At 37.2% G+C, this 17202-nt stretch overlaps 3 protein-coding genes across 3 annotated transcripts; 2 read left to right on the plus strand and 1 right to left on the minus strand.

Annotated features, from left to right (window-relative positions):
- Positions 1-170: 170 nt before the first annotated feature.
- Positions 171-3801, plus strand: LOC111473505 (probable GTP-binding protein OBGC2). The gene is made up of 10 exons (XM_023119010.1): positions 171-382; positions 576-1051; positions 1278-1369; positions 1461-1544; positions 1748-1825; positions 2062-2262; positions 2352-2459; positions 2661-2735; positions 2864-3075; positions 3395-3801. Exons 1-10 carry the CDS (start codon positions 186-188, stop codon positions 3489-3491), a joined length of 1620 nt encoding a protein of 539 aa, XP_022974778.1. The 5' UTR covers positions 171-185; the 3' UTR covers positions 3492-3801.
- A 1212-nt stretch (positions 3802-5013) lies between these two features.
- Positions 5014-6984, minus strand: LOC111473518 (protein WALLS ARE THIN 1-like). Its single transcript, XM_023119016.1, has 6 exons — positions 6694-6984; positions 6554-6616; positions 6350-6466; positions 5846-6257; positions 5492-5643; positions 5014-5410 (listed from the first exon to the last, which is right to left on the minus strand). Exons 1-6 carry the CDS (start codon positions 6915-6917, stop codon positions 5218-5220), a joined length of 1161 nt encoding a protein of 386 aa, XP_022974784.1. The 5' UTR covers positions 6918-6984; the 3' UTR covers positions 5014-5217.
- Positions 6985-15063: 8079 nt separating this feature from the next.
- Positions 15064-17031, plus strand: LOC111473531 (floral homeotic protein DEFICIENS-like). Its single transcript, XM_023119018.1, has 7 exons — positions 15064-15448; positions 15527-15593; positions 15665-15726; positions 15815-15914; positions 16287-16328; positions 16418-16462; positions 16552-17031. The coding sequence occupies exons 1-7, from the start codon at positions 15261-15263 to the stop codon at positions 16771-16773; spliced, it is 726 nt and encodes a 241-aa protein (XP_022974786.1). The 5' UTR covers positions 15064-15260; the 3' UTR covers positions 16774-17031.
- The last annotated feature ends 171 nt before the right edge of the window (positions 17032-17202 follow it).

A 17202-nucleotide genomic window follows, 5' to 3' on the forward strand; every position in this document is an offset into this window, starting at 1 on the left:
ATGAGGATTCATTTTGTCCTTCGTCCTAAATTAGTAAATTAATCTGAATTTTTGGTTTATTTAAGATACGTTATTATTCTCCCTCTGTCGTTCTAGGTCACCTTTGGTTCAAAATCGAGTAGAAATTGGGTTCAAATAAAGCTATTGGGCCTTTTTCATAAACATGGAAAATTGAAGCAAGCAGAATGTCAAGTGTCCAGTTAAGTCATGGGCTCATTGGCGGCAAGCTCCCTAACTTGTTCATGATTCTGCAGAAGATCCCAACTCCCAACTCTGAAACATTTCCGTTTTTCGGGATAATGTTGTCAATTGTTTCTCCTCCGTCGTCTTTCTCGTTCGTTCTTCATGACAGGAGCTTCTCTTTTAGCGTCTTCCCAAAGAGGTGTGGTTCTACTCTCTGTTAACCTCAATTTCTGCTCAATGAATTTTCTTCGCGTGAGCTCGTCATATTTCTGTTCTTCAATTGTAGTGGCAGCGTTTAGTTCTATATACACATACACGACATCTGCTTTTCCATTTCTTATACAAGCTTCTATGTTTGTTTGACAATAACTCATTAATTTTGTTATCCATAGGCGTTACCGAAACAGAAGTTTCTCTGGATATTTGAGCTACAGCTCAATTAAGTGCAAATTAGCTAGGGTGGTGGACTCTTCCGCTAACCCAGCTACGTTAACAAAAGAACCTCATAAGTATTTTGATCAGGCTATCATAACAGTTCGTTCAGGAGATGGAGGACATGGTACAGTTCTTAGTATGCCTAACCAACAAACAAGCAAGTCCCAAGGAAAACATGGGAAGGAGAAGGAGAAGGCGAAGAAGAAAAGTTTGTATAAAAGGGACTTTGATGGGTCTCTAGTTCTTCCCATGGGTGGCCGTGGTGGAGATGTAGTAATTTATGCCGATGAGGGGAAAGACTCACTGCTGGAATTCCACACCAAGAGCCGGTATAATGCAAAACGTGGTGGCAATGTTGATGCAATGGGCGTTTTGACCTCCCAACTGCACAATGGATTTGCTGCCCCAACTCTGCGCATTCCTGTTCCTATAGGTCTGTATAATGTATTGATTTGGGTACAAACTTGCTAATCAATATAAATTGAGATGGGATGGATTGAATGAGTTCTTGAAATACTTAGGATCTTATTTTCCACTTACTTCTTCTGCGAGCTTCATGATTGGGTCTAGTTAAGAAGTCTATTACGCTTTCAACCTTGCCACTGTTATCTTACTCTGCGTGCTGGTGTAATGATCATACATGGGTTTTTATGCTGTAGGTACTGTTATAAAACGTAAAAGGGGAAAATTGTTGGCTGATCTGGTCCATCCAGGTGATGAGATTCTTGTTGCTAGAGGAGGACAAGGAGGGGTATGAGTATGATGAACGTTTCTTCTTTGTTTACTTTTTACTAAACCGAGATTAATTTTTTTACAAAAGGTTTAGTATAATTTTTTTGCAGATAAGCCTTATAGATACGCCAGAGAGTAGAAGGAGAAAGTTGATGTCTCTGACCTCCAATGTGATGAGAGATGAAAGTGATAAGGTGAAGGTTATGAACATTTATATTTGTATTAATTCATGTGTGATATCAATGAGTTCCTACCTTGAGATAGAAACAAGAATTTCGCATGCGAATAAGTTAAAAGGTGCAATGATATTTCCAATTGCAAACTGCTCTTCATAGGTTTGATGTTTTGTACTTAAAATATCTTGTTCACTTATTAATCAGAAATACTTTATTTTTAGGTTCTGGTATTTGGTCAACCTGGGGAAGAGGTCAGCTTGGAGTTGATTCTTCGGGTAGTTGCCGATGTCGGTCTGGTTGTGAGTACATCCAGTTTATTTTATTTTACCCCTATTTTCTATCTTTCTGCAGGTCACATACCTCTGTAATTTCTCTAGTAAATACATCACAACTCTTACCCTTTATCTTCAATGACTACTATCAGAAATGAAAGGGCGGTTCGAATCATTTGTGGAGTTCTGAGTCATGATTTTGAACTACTTGTTACAATTGTTTTTATCTAACTACAGACGTTTTTCTGCTTTTGTTGTTATAGGGACTTCCCAATGCTGGAAAATCAACACTTCTGGCAGCCATTACTCTTGCAAAACCCGATATTGCAGACTATCCTTTCACCACTTTAATTCCAAACCTTGGACGCCTTGGTGGGGATCCCAGTTTAGGAGCAGGAATGTATCAATCTGAAGCCACTTTAGCAGATTTACCAGGTCTTATAGAAGGTGCTCATTTGGGTAAGGTATTGCATAATGTTTTTTTTTTTTTTTTTTTTTTCTTAAACAAATTTTGTTTGGAAGCTTTGATTTTCCAATCTATTATGTTCTTTAGGGTCTTGGACGAAACTTCCTGAGACATCTGAGAAGGACCCGGCTGTTGGTTCATGTCGTCGATGCAGCTGCAGAGAGCCCTGTCAATGACTATAGGACTGTGAGAGAAGTAAGCTTTCATCTTTGTTTTGTTTTGAAAATTGTCCTGCTGTCCTGCTGTCCGTGTTTTTATCGATACTTTTTGGTTCATTCTTCGGTCTCCTCATGGTCGTAACATCTTATTGTATATTCTCCTATAGTTATCAATTAGTGTTGTTGGTTGGTTAATCATATTGAATTAGAGTCATGTATTTCTTTGTGAGTTATACAGGAATTGCGGATGTACAATCCTAATTACCTTGAAAGGCCGTATGTTGTGGTGCTAAATAAGATTGACCTTCCTGAGGTTTGTGCTTTCATGATCTTCTTCACTTTTACTTTGTCCATGAAAAAAAGAAAAAAGGAAAATTACTGCAGTTTCTATTGGAAATTAACTTTCAAAGCAACACTGTAAATGTTAAATTGCCCTTTCAGGCCAGGGACAGACTTCCATCCATAACTGAGGAAATATTGAGAATTGGAAGGGATGATCTATATCCTGAGCAAGTGGGGTCTGAAAACAGTGTAGAATCGTCACTTCCAGAAGGCGATCTTGCAACTCCTTCGGGAATTCCCGTTGCAGGTCATCAGGATAGAGAGATTGAAGACTATCCCCGTCCTCTTTCTGTCGTAGGCGTCAGTGTTCTGTAAGTTCTACTCTTAACTTGTCTAGACTTTTTTTCTTTGGCTTTGAAACTTAAATATAAGATATTGTGAATGAATCCCTGTTCTGAGTTTTAAGGACAGTGGTTGAAACTTAAAACTAAAATGCTAAAACGTCATGTTCGGTCTCATGTCGTTCATAGCTATCTTAAAACGTTAGCTTATAAGTAGGAGACGGTGTTGGTTTTGTGCAACATTTTTATTCTTCCCCCTCACCTGCGATCTGTCCTGAAAAATTAACATTTTTGTTCTCAATATTTACCATTCAAATCTTAATTATCCTCTCCAATGTACCATTTACAGGAAAGGTATCAATATAAGTTTAATGTTGAAAGAGATTCGAGCAGCGTTGAGGAAGTGCAGAGATTCCGATGGAGTGTCGATGAATTCGGGTGGTTAACTAAAGTCAGATACCATTTACCCTCCCTCGTAATACACTCAATTTCTTGGTGCTCAGTGAGGCTTGATTTCACTTGGGATATTATCATTTTTGAAGGCAGCTGCTTGTGGATCCATGATGTGCTTCAGCCCTTGGTAAGCTTTTTATGTATATATATATATATATATATACATATTTCCAAGACTCAATTTACTGTTTCGATAAGAAATTTCATTTTATGGTTCAATTGGGGTAGCAATTAGGGAAGATTATGTGTATTATTCTTATTATTATTTGCCATTCAGATCCACTTTATGTTGATATTTCAGCATATATCCACTCTCTATAGCTTTGAATTGGAGTGCTTTTGCATGAGTCTCTTTTTACATGTACTTGGCTTCCTTTTTTCAACAAATTAAAGTGGTTTTTGATGCATTGTTTGCAATTATTCAAAAAGTGACTCCCCAAACATCCAAATCCTTGTCTCCACAAATACTTTCTAAAAAAGATACCAATTTTGAACAGTATAAGGCTTCTATGATAGCCCTGGCAAACATCCTATCTACTTAACTATGTACTCAGTAACGATGGTAGTTGAGACATAGGACGATTCCTTCTATCAGATGGGTTGTGAATTGTTGGGAGAGGAATCCCACCTTGATATTGTTCTTTTTAGGCTCTCTCTTTCAGGTTTCCCTTCAAAACTTTTAAAACGTGTTTGTTAGAGAGAGATTTTTACACCCTTGTAAAAAAATGTTTCGTTCTCCTCTCCAACCGATGGGAGATCTCACAATCCATCTCCTCTTTGAAACCCAGCGTTCTCGCTGGCACTCGTTCCTCTCTCCAATCAATGTGGGATCTTCTTTCCCATAGATCCTAGGCTGGGAGAAAGACCATATCTCGTGCATCCTAATCTTCTAAGTCTAGTCGTATATTGTTCTAAATTGGGAGTTGTTGGTGTATCGTTTTCTCATACAAATACATGCTTAATAATGTGGCATCTTTCGTAAGAAAGAAAGGAGTCAAGTAATACTATAGTGTTATTCAGGTTTGATATCCTTGTTCCACCAACTCTCCCGTCCAATCTAGTCTCATGAAATGATGGTCTGACCCCAACTTGCATTACAAAGTTACTTTAATTCCTCCCTCTCTAGCTATTATATTATATCGTTAATCTAAACCCCATGCTTTAAGTATCTTTTGAACAACAACATTTCCACTAGAGAGACAGCAACAATTCAGGAGAGCACGGCCGGTTCTTTTTCTTCTCCTTTTTCCCTTTTCCCCAAAAACCTGTAAAGCCGATCAAAAGTATACCCTCCTAAACGTGGAAAAGTGAAATTTTGGCTAAAAAGAAGATCCATTCACAAGAGGGAATACACACCCTTCTCCCATCGCTACTTATTATGTTGCTTAAAAGATATACCACTCATTACTAAACTAATCACCTTCATCATATCATGTTCTAAATTGTCCGCCACGACCTCGTTTTGAGTTTTGTAAATCAAAACATAAACTACGATATTACGAACAGGAAACAAAAAACAGCAAATATAGTTCATCCCTTTTACTTTTCCCCCAAACCCATCTCTAATTAACAAAAGCCATTGAGAAAAATAATAGTTTAACAAAAAAAAGTCAACAAAAGATGGGCAAAAGAAAAGAAAGATGAAAATCTTAGTACACACACAAGCTTGCTTTTTAAGACTGTGGGAAACATGGAGTTGGGACATTGAGGTGGGTGAAGTCAAACGTTGTCGTTTGTTGAGTGGATGAGAAGTGGCTGAGTAATGGAGGGCTTGATGTGGGCGGGGGCTCTGCTGTTACCGTGGTCTGAAGCGGAGAGTATGGCAGCCTTCTCAAGTGCAAATTTTCTCTCTTCGCTTTTGCCCCATAGGACGAAGTATAAGCCGGTGATGATCAGCACTGCCCCGATGATCCTGTTCATCACGCTCACATTATTAACAATCATTTTCATCCTTCTTTACTTTTTCATAAAGTAACTGAAAAAGGAAACCTACCCTCCCAAGAAGAACTCTTCACCCAACGCGAAGGAAGCCATGACAGCGACAACGAGTGTCTGAACTGGTTGATAAACAGCCACGAACACCGGGCCACCTCTTTGAATGCACCATATCTGCACCGCAAAAGCAATTCCCGAAGCTACCACTCCCTGTATATTTAACCCATCAATTTAAATTAATCGATATTGTCCATTTTGACAATAACTTCAAAAGTGCCTTGTAATAAAAGAAATGTATGCTCTCCCTAACTTTATTTTTTATTTTTTCAAAAAAGCTTTATAATTAAAAAAAAAATGTATTTCTTATTTATAAACACATGATCAATCTCTTAATTAGCGGAGTCCCACTTACTGCATAGAGAACGCTGAAAATTTCGCCACCCGAGTGGAAAAGCCAAGCCTGAGAATCTCTCTCAGCAATGGCAGCGATGAAGACAAATTGGATGATCCCAAAGAAACATGTATAAGAAGTGACAGAGAGACGAGCCGGGTATTTTTTCAAAACAGGGGCCTGCAAAACAAGCCATCCAGACCAGGACAAGCAATGGCCGATCAAGAAGATGCAGCCCAGGGTCCAGCTTTTGCCGTTTGCGTCCCCAAGTGAAGCAAAAATGGGTGAGATGGTGGCTGCTTGCAGCGAAGCACCAGGGCTGTATATGGTTGGACCTTTGTAGAGAGTGATCACTGTGGCCCCAGCAACACAGCATATTGTTCCCATCACTTTCGCTATACCATCTTTCCTGTTTAGTCGCACTTGTTCTATCCTGCAATCGTACAAACAACTTCAAAAAATAAATTCAATTTTTTCCACGTCTTAGTGATAAAAAAATTGTGTAGAAATAAATAGATGTCTTGCCGGAGTAATGCTGCCATGAGAAATGTAATGGCCGGAACCGAGTTTTGTATAGCCGATGCAAATGTCGGGGACGTGTTCTCCAAACCTAGCAAGTAGAACCCTTGGTTGGCGGTGATTCTATCCGACACAAAATTAAAAATTAAAATTAAATATAGAAATAAATAAATATTGTTTAGTTGGTTTATAGGTAAAAGTGGGGCATACCCAACGAGGGCAAGAAGGAAGAATTGAAGGAGGAAATTGAGAGAAATGGGAGGGCGTTCCTTCCTGAAAAGAACATGAAATAATGAGTTGGTGTAGGAAAGCATAAAGAGGATAATGAGAAGGAAAGAAAGGGAGTATACTTTTCGAGGAAATATGCGAAGGGAAGGAGGAGGAGAAAGGCAATGATGTTCCTGTAAACAAGGAACACAAGTTTACTAATGCCCATATTAAGGGCAGCCCTTGAGACAACGTGGAAGCCAGCGTAGCCAAACTGCAAGGCCAGCATGGCGGCATGGAGTTGAAGCTTCTCGGGAATGGAGCACCACATTCTGCTCCCAGAAGCTGAGCTCCCAATATCGGCCATTTCAGAGAATCTATTGAGAGATCAAAAGAAAGAAGAAGAAGAAGAAGAAGATGGGGTTTGTGAAGAGAGTGGGGGGAGGGTTTGGAGATATAAATACAGAAATGGAAGGAAAGGGGAGAAGCGGGGAAGGAATGGAGGAAGGGCCCAGAGAAGACCTAAAAAGACGTAGTGTCAACTGTTGGTAGCTTTCAAATGTTTTAAACTTGTCTCCCACATTCGTCTCTCCCCCACTCTCCTTCTCTTAACCTGACAAGACAACCTCATTCAATTACACACATCAACATGGAGAGAGAGAGAGAGAGAAAAAAAAAAGCTTATGGAATAATGATCCACAATTTTGACTTTAATCATTTCATACATAAATATATATATATATCTTAAGAAAAAGATTTCATATACGTGAGATCTCACGTCCGCTAGGAAGTAAAACGAAACATTGTTGGTAAAGTTTTAAAAACTCGAGAAGAAAAGTCTAAAGAGGACAATATCAGCTAGCGGTGAATTTAGGCTGTTACAATATACTTTTCATATACTTAACATCTTTGAAAGAAGGATCATATACTATTGATACTTGAATGATATATATTTCAAATTCATTTTGAGTTAGTGGTAAGATATTACTAATATACTAATGTCATTGTGACACCCGAGCAAAGAAATAGTACATGAATTAATTAAATTATATTCGAATGAGATTGATATCGAATTTTAGGGGAATGTTAATATACTAGTGATGAATATTTGGGTTATTAATATTTTATAATAGAGTACACTTGTGATTATAAAATATATATATATATATATATATATATATAGAAAAATGATTTATCCTATGAATTTTTAGTTGAAATTAAAAGTGGGATCTTTTTGGAGGTATAATAAATTTAAATTAAAAGCAACATATTTATTTATTTTTTATTATAAAGTTCTTCCTTTTGGAAGATAAGTTTCCAAATTTTAGATTAAATTATGGGCAATAATATGAATAGATTAATGGTACAAAAATATAATAGTTTAATTATATTTTAAATAAACAAATAAATAAATAATATGAACTGGGAGAGAGAGGTGCGCCGAATTTGATTGAATTATGAAAAGGAAAAAGAGCTTCTGTTTTGGCAGCATGCGACTAATGATGAATTACACCGAGGAGAGGAGAGGAGAGGAGCTGAGCCGCCATCAATGGATATCGCGCACGACCCCAACCCAGAGGAATCCCACATCGGATATTAACACTTTGTATTAAACAATGAATTGAATCAAAGACAGTGTTTTCGCTTATTTTGTCCACAACCAAGAGGAATCCCACATCGGAAATCAGAAGCACTGTCGGCTAGGCTGTTCTTGCACACCTGCTGCAGTGTATAAAACTCCTCTCAAAGCTTCCACATTTGAATATGCAGTCTTTTTTTTTTTTTTTTTTTTTTCTCTCTTCTTACTTTATTGTGATGCAATAGTTTAATGTTTCCGTTGAAAGGGTAACCCCAAGGGGGGGGGTTTAAAAAGGAAAAGAAAAGGGTTTGGAGTTCCATTTCTGGATGGTGGGGTTTAATTCTGATGCCACTCTCTAAGCTTTAACAGACATAATGCCTCCCCTGAATCGAACCGCCATCATTCCAAGTTTTCAAAGGCGAATCTCCTCTCTATTGTTTATGTGATGGGGTTGTGGAAGAAGAATATATTTAGGGTTGAAAGTGTGAGAGCCACGCTTTGTAATTATGACGTATTATAGTGCCAAAGCCTGGTTTTTTGTGGTCTTTTTGGGGCAGTGAACAACAATAAACTGCCTCTGAATCTGACTCCGCCTGCGCTTCGACCACCACTCCCACCTCGTCTCTTCATTGCATTCCTCCTCTCTAAACCCCTTCCTCCCCTTCAACTTCAACCAAAATTTCTTCTTCTTTCTATACAAATTCATCACTACACTTCCCACACCTAGTTTGTATCTCTGTATTTTTGTTGTGAGAGGACTCCCACATCCGTAAATTAAGTGGTTGATCATAAATTTTTAAGTAAGAAATATATCTTCATTGGTACGAAGCCTTTTGAAGAAACTAAAAGTAAAGTTATAAGAGGTTATGCTCGACGTGGACAATATCATACTATTGTGAAAAGCAAAGTCATGAGAGCTTATGCTCGACATGGACAATATCATACTATTGTGGAAGTCCGTGATTCCTAACATGAGTCATGTTGTGAGTCTCGAAAATATCGTCAAGAAGTAACATGAGTCGTTTTTTGGTTTAAAATAGTATTTTTGTCGGGTAAGTTTTACCCTAATGGAAATTAATATTGTCTCAAAATATCCCAATTAATGTGAGTTTATTATTTTTGTAAAGGTTTTAGGTCATGGGATGGCAACGTGGCACATGTGAAGTGCACGTGGCATATTGACCTATAGGGGTCGTCTTCTTGCTTTCCACTGCCAGTTAGGCCACACAAGATTTAGTTGTACAGAAAATTGGATCTTCCGGTCAGCGTTTTGGTGTTTCATCATAATCCTATTCAACTTTAGAAAAAGGGGTTCCTATTGCCATTAATCAACCAAAAAATCAACATTTATAAAAAGCGATATCTGGACCTTTATGTTTACCCTTTCAATTTCTACTTTTAGCATCGTTTTACCTCAAAAAAAAAAAAAAAAAAAACTTACTGTGGAACTATATTCATGTTCAACCAGACAAGCACCCATAATGACAAAGCCTTGTAATAACTAAAATATTTATCACAGGAGATGAAGAAGAGCTTTCGGTGGGTGATGAATTATTTCTCAAAAGAGGTGAATTTTTGTTGGTTGGTTGGTTGGAGGTAATGAATCCACTGCTCAAATCACTCTCTCTTCCTCATTATGAGTGGGTTCAGCTAGCTAGCTCGTAAATTAATAAATAAAAATGTAATAAAAATGCCACTTTTTGTGTTAGAATTTTTGAACAACGTGTCCACAAAAAAATACAAAATAAATTAAAAAACACACAAACATATATTCTGGAAGGACGTTAACAATTATTCAAGTTGGGAACTAAATTAGGACATGGTTTATTTTTATACTGAATCGTCTGCTTCAAGGCTTGAGGGAATGTCCAAAACTTACCATACAAAATGAGTTGCGAAGACAAGGCTGTTGGGATATCACAAAATGCTGCTTGCTTTGTTGGGTCGCATTCAAAGCTATCTCTCTTGTCATCAAAAGATATGTAACAGCTCAGCGGTACAAAGAGGTTTCGACGTTTCGTTCCCCTCTCCCGATGTGGGATCTCACAATTCGCCTCTCCAATTGATATGAAATCTCACAATCAACCCCTCTTTAGACTTTCCAATTTATATGCAGCTTCCAGTAGGTAGGTTCTCGCCACAGATTAATTGAACTTTGTGAATGAATTAACAAAGTTTCCCTTGTGTGTGTTCCTTTTTCATCCCCAAGCAAAAGAGCAAAAAAGGAAGAAATCTTGGCTTCGGATATCTCATTTAGCTTGATATTTTGTAAAGAGGTAGCTAGTCAAAATCCAACATAGAAGAGGAAAGAATCTTAATTAATTATAATAAGGATAATATTGTAAAAGCTTAGAAGTGAGTTCTTGAATGCTCTGTATCTTTGCTTCTAGATTGTATTCCACTGTATTACTATACTTGCTGACATTAACAAAAGCTTCCACTGTGGACCTCGACACATTGTGGAACCACTTAAATCATTGCGTTCATCTTTTCTGCTTTTCATTCTCTTAATTAAATTGAGAGATATTTTAGGGTTTCGACCCATTTGACTTGGCTAATATTAAAACATCAAGTTAAAAAAAAAAAAAAAAAAAAAAAAACACTAATTTTGGTCAATTCAATGGTGGAATTGAGACAGAGAGTGATATACTGTTGAGCAAGCTTCCAAGGTGAGAAGATTTACCAGATTCCCTAGAAGGATGTTTAACTTGTACATATAGAACGCATAAAATCTTGAATTATCCAGAAGCCCATGTTGTTGCTTATTTGTTTGGCTTGATCTTTGAAGCCTTCATTTGGTTGGCCGTTTTTGAGTTTTCACTCGTTTGCTGATAGACCCAGGTGGGAGTTTTTTATAGCTTTTGTTTGGAAGATGTGGAATATAAAGTTATTCCACCCACCAAAAATCTACACTTTTTTTACACGATCAATCCCGAGGGACCTTTAAAGATTTTTTTTAAGTTGAAAAATGTGTGTTGTGGGCTTTGCTTTTTATTGGCAACACTATGATTAGATAGGTTCGTGTAATTACACGATGGATTGCGTGGGCGACGCTCTATAATAATGAAGCTTATAAAGATTGAGCGTTGTGTGTGAGCATGCTTAGTTTTGTTTCCTTCCTTTTGACTTGTTCAACTCTTTCGTTTTCATCAATTTTGTCTATTCAGCTTCACATTTGCTTACGTAATTAATTCCTGAATAATGCGATGATTTCACATCTCTAGTTGTAGAGGAGAAAGAAATAATTTTATGAAAGTGTGAAAACCTTCCCTAATAGATGCATTTTAAAAACCGTGAGTGGCGATATGTAACAAATTAATTGTTAGCAATCTAGTCCAATTGACGTCGATAAGTAATAGACCAAAGTGAGCTATATCTGTTAGAGGTGAGCTTGAGTTGTTATAATAGTGGGTATGTAATTTGGACGTACATTGAAATGAATAATAATTTGAGGCAGAATGATATATGTATGGTTGATTTGATGTTGTCTAGTTTATGATCAATTATGGTGCTCTCAAATATCAAAGTTGAGTTTTTTGCTTTTTTGATGTCCTGTGTTCCCTCTAAATTTCACCATCCTAACCAAAGCCATCAAATTTGTTGCATGCCAATACTGAGTGTTGGAGGTCACGTACTGGGCCAGACCAATATGACACCACCATTTGTTGAATAATTAATGCACATGAATATGAATATGAAAAAAATTATATAAAGAAAATGCATAGATATTTGGAGTGAATGAACTAATACCATATTTGAATATAAGTGATCCTGAGAATGAGATAACTAAAAGAAATGTTCAAAGGAAACGATAGTTAGTACTTATACCAACAACATGAACCTTCGTTCCGGATGGGTCAATCTTAAGATCTTCATAAATAAATATGTTTCAGTTGAAACAATCTAGTTTATTTTATTTGGAAGGAATATTAAAAGATGAACCTCTACTAAATAATTAAATGCTCAATAATTCCACGTGCTAAAGGAAGAGAAGAAGAAAAACATAAAAGGGGAAAGGAAAAAGAAAAAAGAAATTTTAAAAAAGAAGTAAGAAAAAAGCCTAAAAGAACATGCTAAGAGGAGGATTCTTTTCTTTGCCATTATTTCTGAGAAAATAAGAAAAGGAGGTTGGAGACAAAATCCGAAAAAGTAAATTTTCCACGACATATTTTAGGTACAGATTTAATTTCATGCATGACTTTATATATACATGTGTGTTAAATCTTATAGAAATTTTTTTTTTTTTAATTATGTTATTGGAAATATAAATATGATATGATAATTTGGTGAGATTAATATAGGGATTAAAAGAATAAATTTCCGCTTCTTTTTAATTGATCAATTGTAATCGATGGTTTTAACATTATTGATAGCAAATAATGAATATAAAATGTACTTTTAGACATGATTCGTGTGGAAATCAACTGCGATACTGGACCTCGGACCCATGAATGGGCTTTTTATAAGGTATAATAGAAGCCCATTTCTCATACTCTCAGCCCAAATCTTACCCTACACTAAATTTATAACTTCATCGATCTAGCAGACGCATGCATTTTGTATTGAGCTGTTTGGTGGGAGATCAGGCGGAGGGTTTGGCTAACTTTCTGTCCCTGGGATTTGGACACGAGTTTGTCTTGTCATACAAGAAAACGAAAAAATCACAAGCTTTTGTCTTGTGGGTTTTCGCATGGGAAGTCGAGTATGAGGAGATTAAGGAAAACAAAAAAGGGTATTGAAAAGTGAGTTGAGGGTTGCTTGAGCCGCCATGGGACAGGTTTATGAGCTTTAATTTCTGCTGTGCGTGGAATTTATGAAGCTTGGTACTACAATCTTGTGGATTAGACGTGGTAGACGTTCTTTCTTATTTATTTATTTATTTATTTATTTATTTATTTATGTGAAGTGACATTTATTTCGGAGTCCAACAACGTTAAATGCTTGCGTTGTTCTACTACACTCTTGCTTGCTTGGGGAAAGGACCAGCTAAGTTTAGTTTCCTGAGAGCCTATTTTGCTAAAGTTTTGTTTTAGTCACGGACTTTAATGAAGCAGAAACAATTCTGGAGGACATGAATGCTGGTTGTATTGGATAAAATAATTAATGAGGCTAATTAATGGCATGTGAATAATTGAAATGCAATTTTTAAATTTGTATTGTATTTCCTATTTATTTGATACATTCAGCCTATTACATATTTTTATATTATGAATTAAATTTATAAATTATGTCTTTCAAATTCTTTTTAAAATTATTGCTATACATCTTGTTAAGGATATTTAATAATAAATTATAGTTTACCATATATATTATATTTGATATTTTATTATAAGGCAAATATTAGATATTTATCTTATTATTATAGGTATCTTTCCATTTATTATTATTTCCGTTTATTACTATTTCCATATCCTTGTAATTCATTTGATTATAAATAAGATAACTTTCACACCATTTAGGTGTGGTGGATTAATCAAACATTCACATGGTATCAGAGCCCTCTTGGTTTAACAACCCCGATTCTTTCTTTTCAATGGCTTTTGAATCCTCTAATCTTCTTCTCCACCACCCCTGCTGGTTTTGACGCCGCAGGGGCAGTCTTCATGGCTGCCGTAGTCGGAGCCGATTGATTACTCTTCGGCTCCACCCTATTGACCTCCAAATCACCTTTCGTCATACTCTGTACATACAACCTCACCTTTTCCAACCCAATCGGTTTTCCCCTTGGCCAATATAGTCTCTCTCATTTTCTTCCCAATCAACCTTCATCCTTCACATAAACCCTAACCTAAACCTATCAACCTTTTGCAGAGATTTACCTTCGGAATCTGGGTGCCGCACTGGCCTATTCGCCAACCAAGTTGCCGTCGCCCTTCCTGCCAAAATTGGCTTCTTCGCCCAATGAGGCGACTCTTCCGACTGTCCTTCTCGCCAAAATTGGCTCCTTCGCCCAATGTGGCGACTCTTCCGGCTTCAACATTGTCTTTGTCCCTTGCTCTAGGTTTCCCCTTCTACTTCTTGGGGTTAGAAATATTCTCACCAGAGCCAAGGCAGCATCGTCGCTAAGCGACAATCCCTCTTCATGGGTTAGACATATTCTCGCCGAAGCCAAGGCAGCATCGCCGCTGAGCGGCGATCCCTCTGCAATTTTTGATGGCCAAGAACCGGGTTGTTAGCTTCTTCAAGAAAAGTGTTTCTCAACCTCTTTGAATTTTTCAGATTCAAGCTTCACGTTCGTTTAAATCCGACGCTTAGCTTGCGGTGGGGTGTTAAGGATATTTAATAATAAATTATAGTTTACCATATATATTATATTTGATATTTTATTATAAGGCAAATATTAGATATTTATCTTATTATTATAGGTATCTTTCCATTTATTATTATTTCCGTTTATTACTATTTCCATATCCTTGTAATTCATTTGATTATAAATAAGATAACTTTCACACCATTTAGGTGTGGTGGATTAATCAAACATTCACACATCTAAACATCCTCCCTCCGCCTCTGTATATGGGGTCGGGAGAAGTAGTCTCTCCCACGAACAACAACGCACCACCATAAAAGGGTTGCACCACTCTCGATGGTAATTAAGGACTATGGGAGGAGACCGTCCTGTGGGGAAAGGGTTGTGTAACCGTCCAAGCCCAAACTCACGCACTAAATATTGTCCCCTCTTTAGGTTAACAAATATTGTCATTTTAAGATTTTTACTCGTGGATTTCTTTCAAGGTTTTAAAAATGGTTGTAGTAGAGAGAAAGGTAGTAGTGGTAGATTGACGAACTCAGTAAAGATAAAAAAGTAATTTTGATACTAATATTATGGATGGTTGGGTTGGATGAAATAGGAATAAAGGGAAGAGGAAGGGCGGTGAATTGAGAGGACGGAAAGTGTTGGTCCCCACTTGGTGCAGAGTTATGGAGGAAAAGCAGAACAAAGACATTTCGAGGTTTATTGTAAAACCTGCAAGTGCTTTCACCAAATTAGGCCCAAACTTTCCATTTCCGGCAATGCCTTCATAATTTACTTTCCATCTCCCTTCCTCTCCTCGTCCTCCTCCTCCATTTCTCCCTCTTCCACAAATCAAACCAAAACAAAACCCTTGAAGAATCGAAAGGCCTCCTCCGATGGCGCGAGGGAAGATCCAGATCAAGCGAATCGAAAACCCTACGAACAGGCAGGTCACCTACTCGAAGCGACGCAACGGCCTGTTCAAAAAGGCCAACGAGCTCACCGTCCTCTGCGATGCCAAAGTCTCCATCATCATGTTTTCCAGCACTGGAAAACTCCACGAGTATATCAGCCCTTCCACCTCGTAACTAACCTCTCCTCCTCTTTCTCTCAAACCCTAAATTCCTCCATTATTCTTTCAATTCATTTCCCTTCCTTCCAGGACCAAGGAGCTTTTCGATCAGTACCAGAAGACTTTAGGCGTTGATCTATGGATCTCTCACTACCAGGTCTCCCACTCCCCCCTTCTTTTCTTCTCTCATGACTCTTCTATATACCCTATCAATTCGGGCTTGTGCAGAGAATGCAAGAGAATCTGAAGAAGCTCAAAGACGTGAATCGTAGTCTCCGCAGGCAGATTATGTATACATCCATCCAGATCTCTATTTTTAATTTCTTCCTTTTTTTTTCTTTTTAACCACTTCAAATACATTTATACATACATGTCTAGGCAAAGGATGGGGGAATGCATGAATGATCTGAGTTTTGAGGAACTGCGCTGTCTTGAGCAAGATATGGATAATGCCGTCAGGATCATCCGTGAACGCAAGGTTCCACCAATCCATTACTTTCATTTTAACAATATATTAATAACCACGATTCTATTACAACTATTTTTCTAACTATCTCCATCTATTTTGTTTTCACTTCTTTTATACCTCAAATCACTAGGTTGTCTTGGGACTCGGGATTCTTTTATATAATATATTAATGCTTGATTCATTAACAAATTACCCTTATCTTGTCGTCATTCTTAATATTGTTTTTGTCGCATTTAAGAAAACACTTCAATCTAGTTTAAAATCAAATATTAGTTGAATTTCTGGTCTACATTTATTCCCAGCTTACTTCTAGGGAGGTTCATATTTGCATGTTTTGTATGTATACATTGACCAACCTGAATTTGAAACATGGTTGAACAGTACCGGGTGATATCAAACCAGATTGAAACGCACAAGAAGAAGGTAATTTATTCATTTTTGGAATATTTAAAAAACACTTGATGATAATGATAATGATAATGATAATGATAATGCTTGTTTTGAAACTGCAGTTGAAGAGCGTAGGAGAAATACACAAGAGTCTTCTTCAGGAGTTTGTAAGTGTGGTTATTGTAGTTGGAATTTGAAGAAAATGGAAATGGTTGACAGTTTGATAATGTTTGGGAATGGCAAATATTTGGTACAGGATATTGCAACAGAGGAAGATCCACATTATGGGCTGGTGGACAATGGAGGTGTCGGAGTCGGAGTAGGAGTAGGCGGAGGAGATTATGAGTCAATTATGGGGTACCACCCAGGCGGTGCACATCCTCGCATATTCAACTTGCGCCTCCAGCCCAACCACCCCAATATTCACCTTCAACACCCTCCCCCTCCAGATCTTACTACCTATCCACTCCTTGAGTAGTCAAGTTTTTTTTTTCTTTTTTGCCCCATAATTTGGTGAACCTATTAGGGTCTTCCACTATATTGACTGCCAAAACTCATAAAAACAACTCTTATCTACATCTTTTTTCCCCCCTTTTTAATCTGTTCACTGAAGAAAGGAGATTATGAATGGTTTTTATATCATGGGACTTCTTTTTTCTGTCTAAGTTTGTGATGAGTGATGAGATCGCAGTGTTAAATGGAGACACACAGCACACTGTCTCTCTTACTTCCGCCAGCCAAGGTATTAAATTTCTCAACTTTAATAACCCTAAACGCATTCATGTTTTTTTCTTTTTTTGTTTCTCTTTGTTTGATTAGTTTTAAATGTTGGTATGATCCATGTAAACATGTCACAAATTGATTTCATTCATGTCTTAAATTTTTAATATTGTAAATATTGTTGGTG

The sequence above is a fragment of the Cucurbita maxima genome, unplaced genomic scaffold (assembly GCF_002738345.1).
Source record: "Cucurbita maxima cultivar Rimu unplaced genomic scaffold, Cmax_1.0 Cma_Scf00003, whole genome shotgun sequence".
NCBI lineage: Eukaryota > Viridiplantae > Streptophyta > Magnoliopsida > Cucurbitales > Cucurbitaceae > Cucurbita > Cucurbita maxima.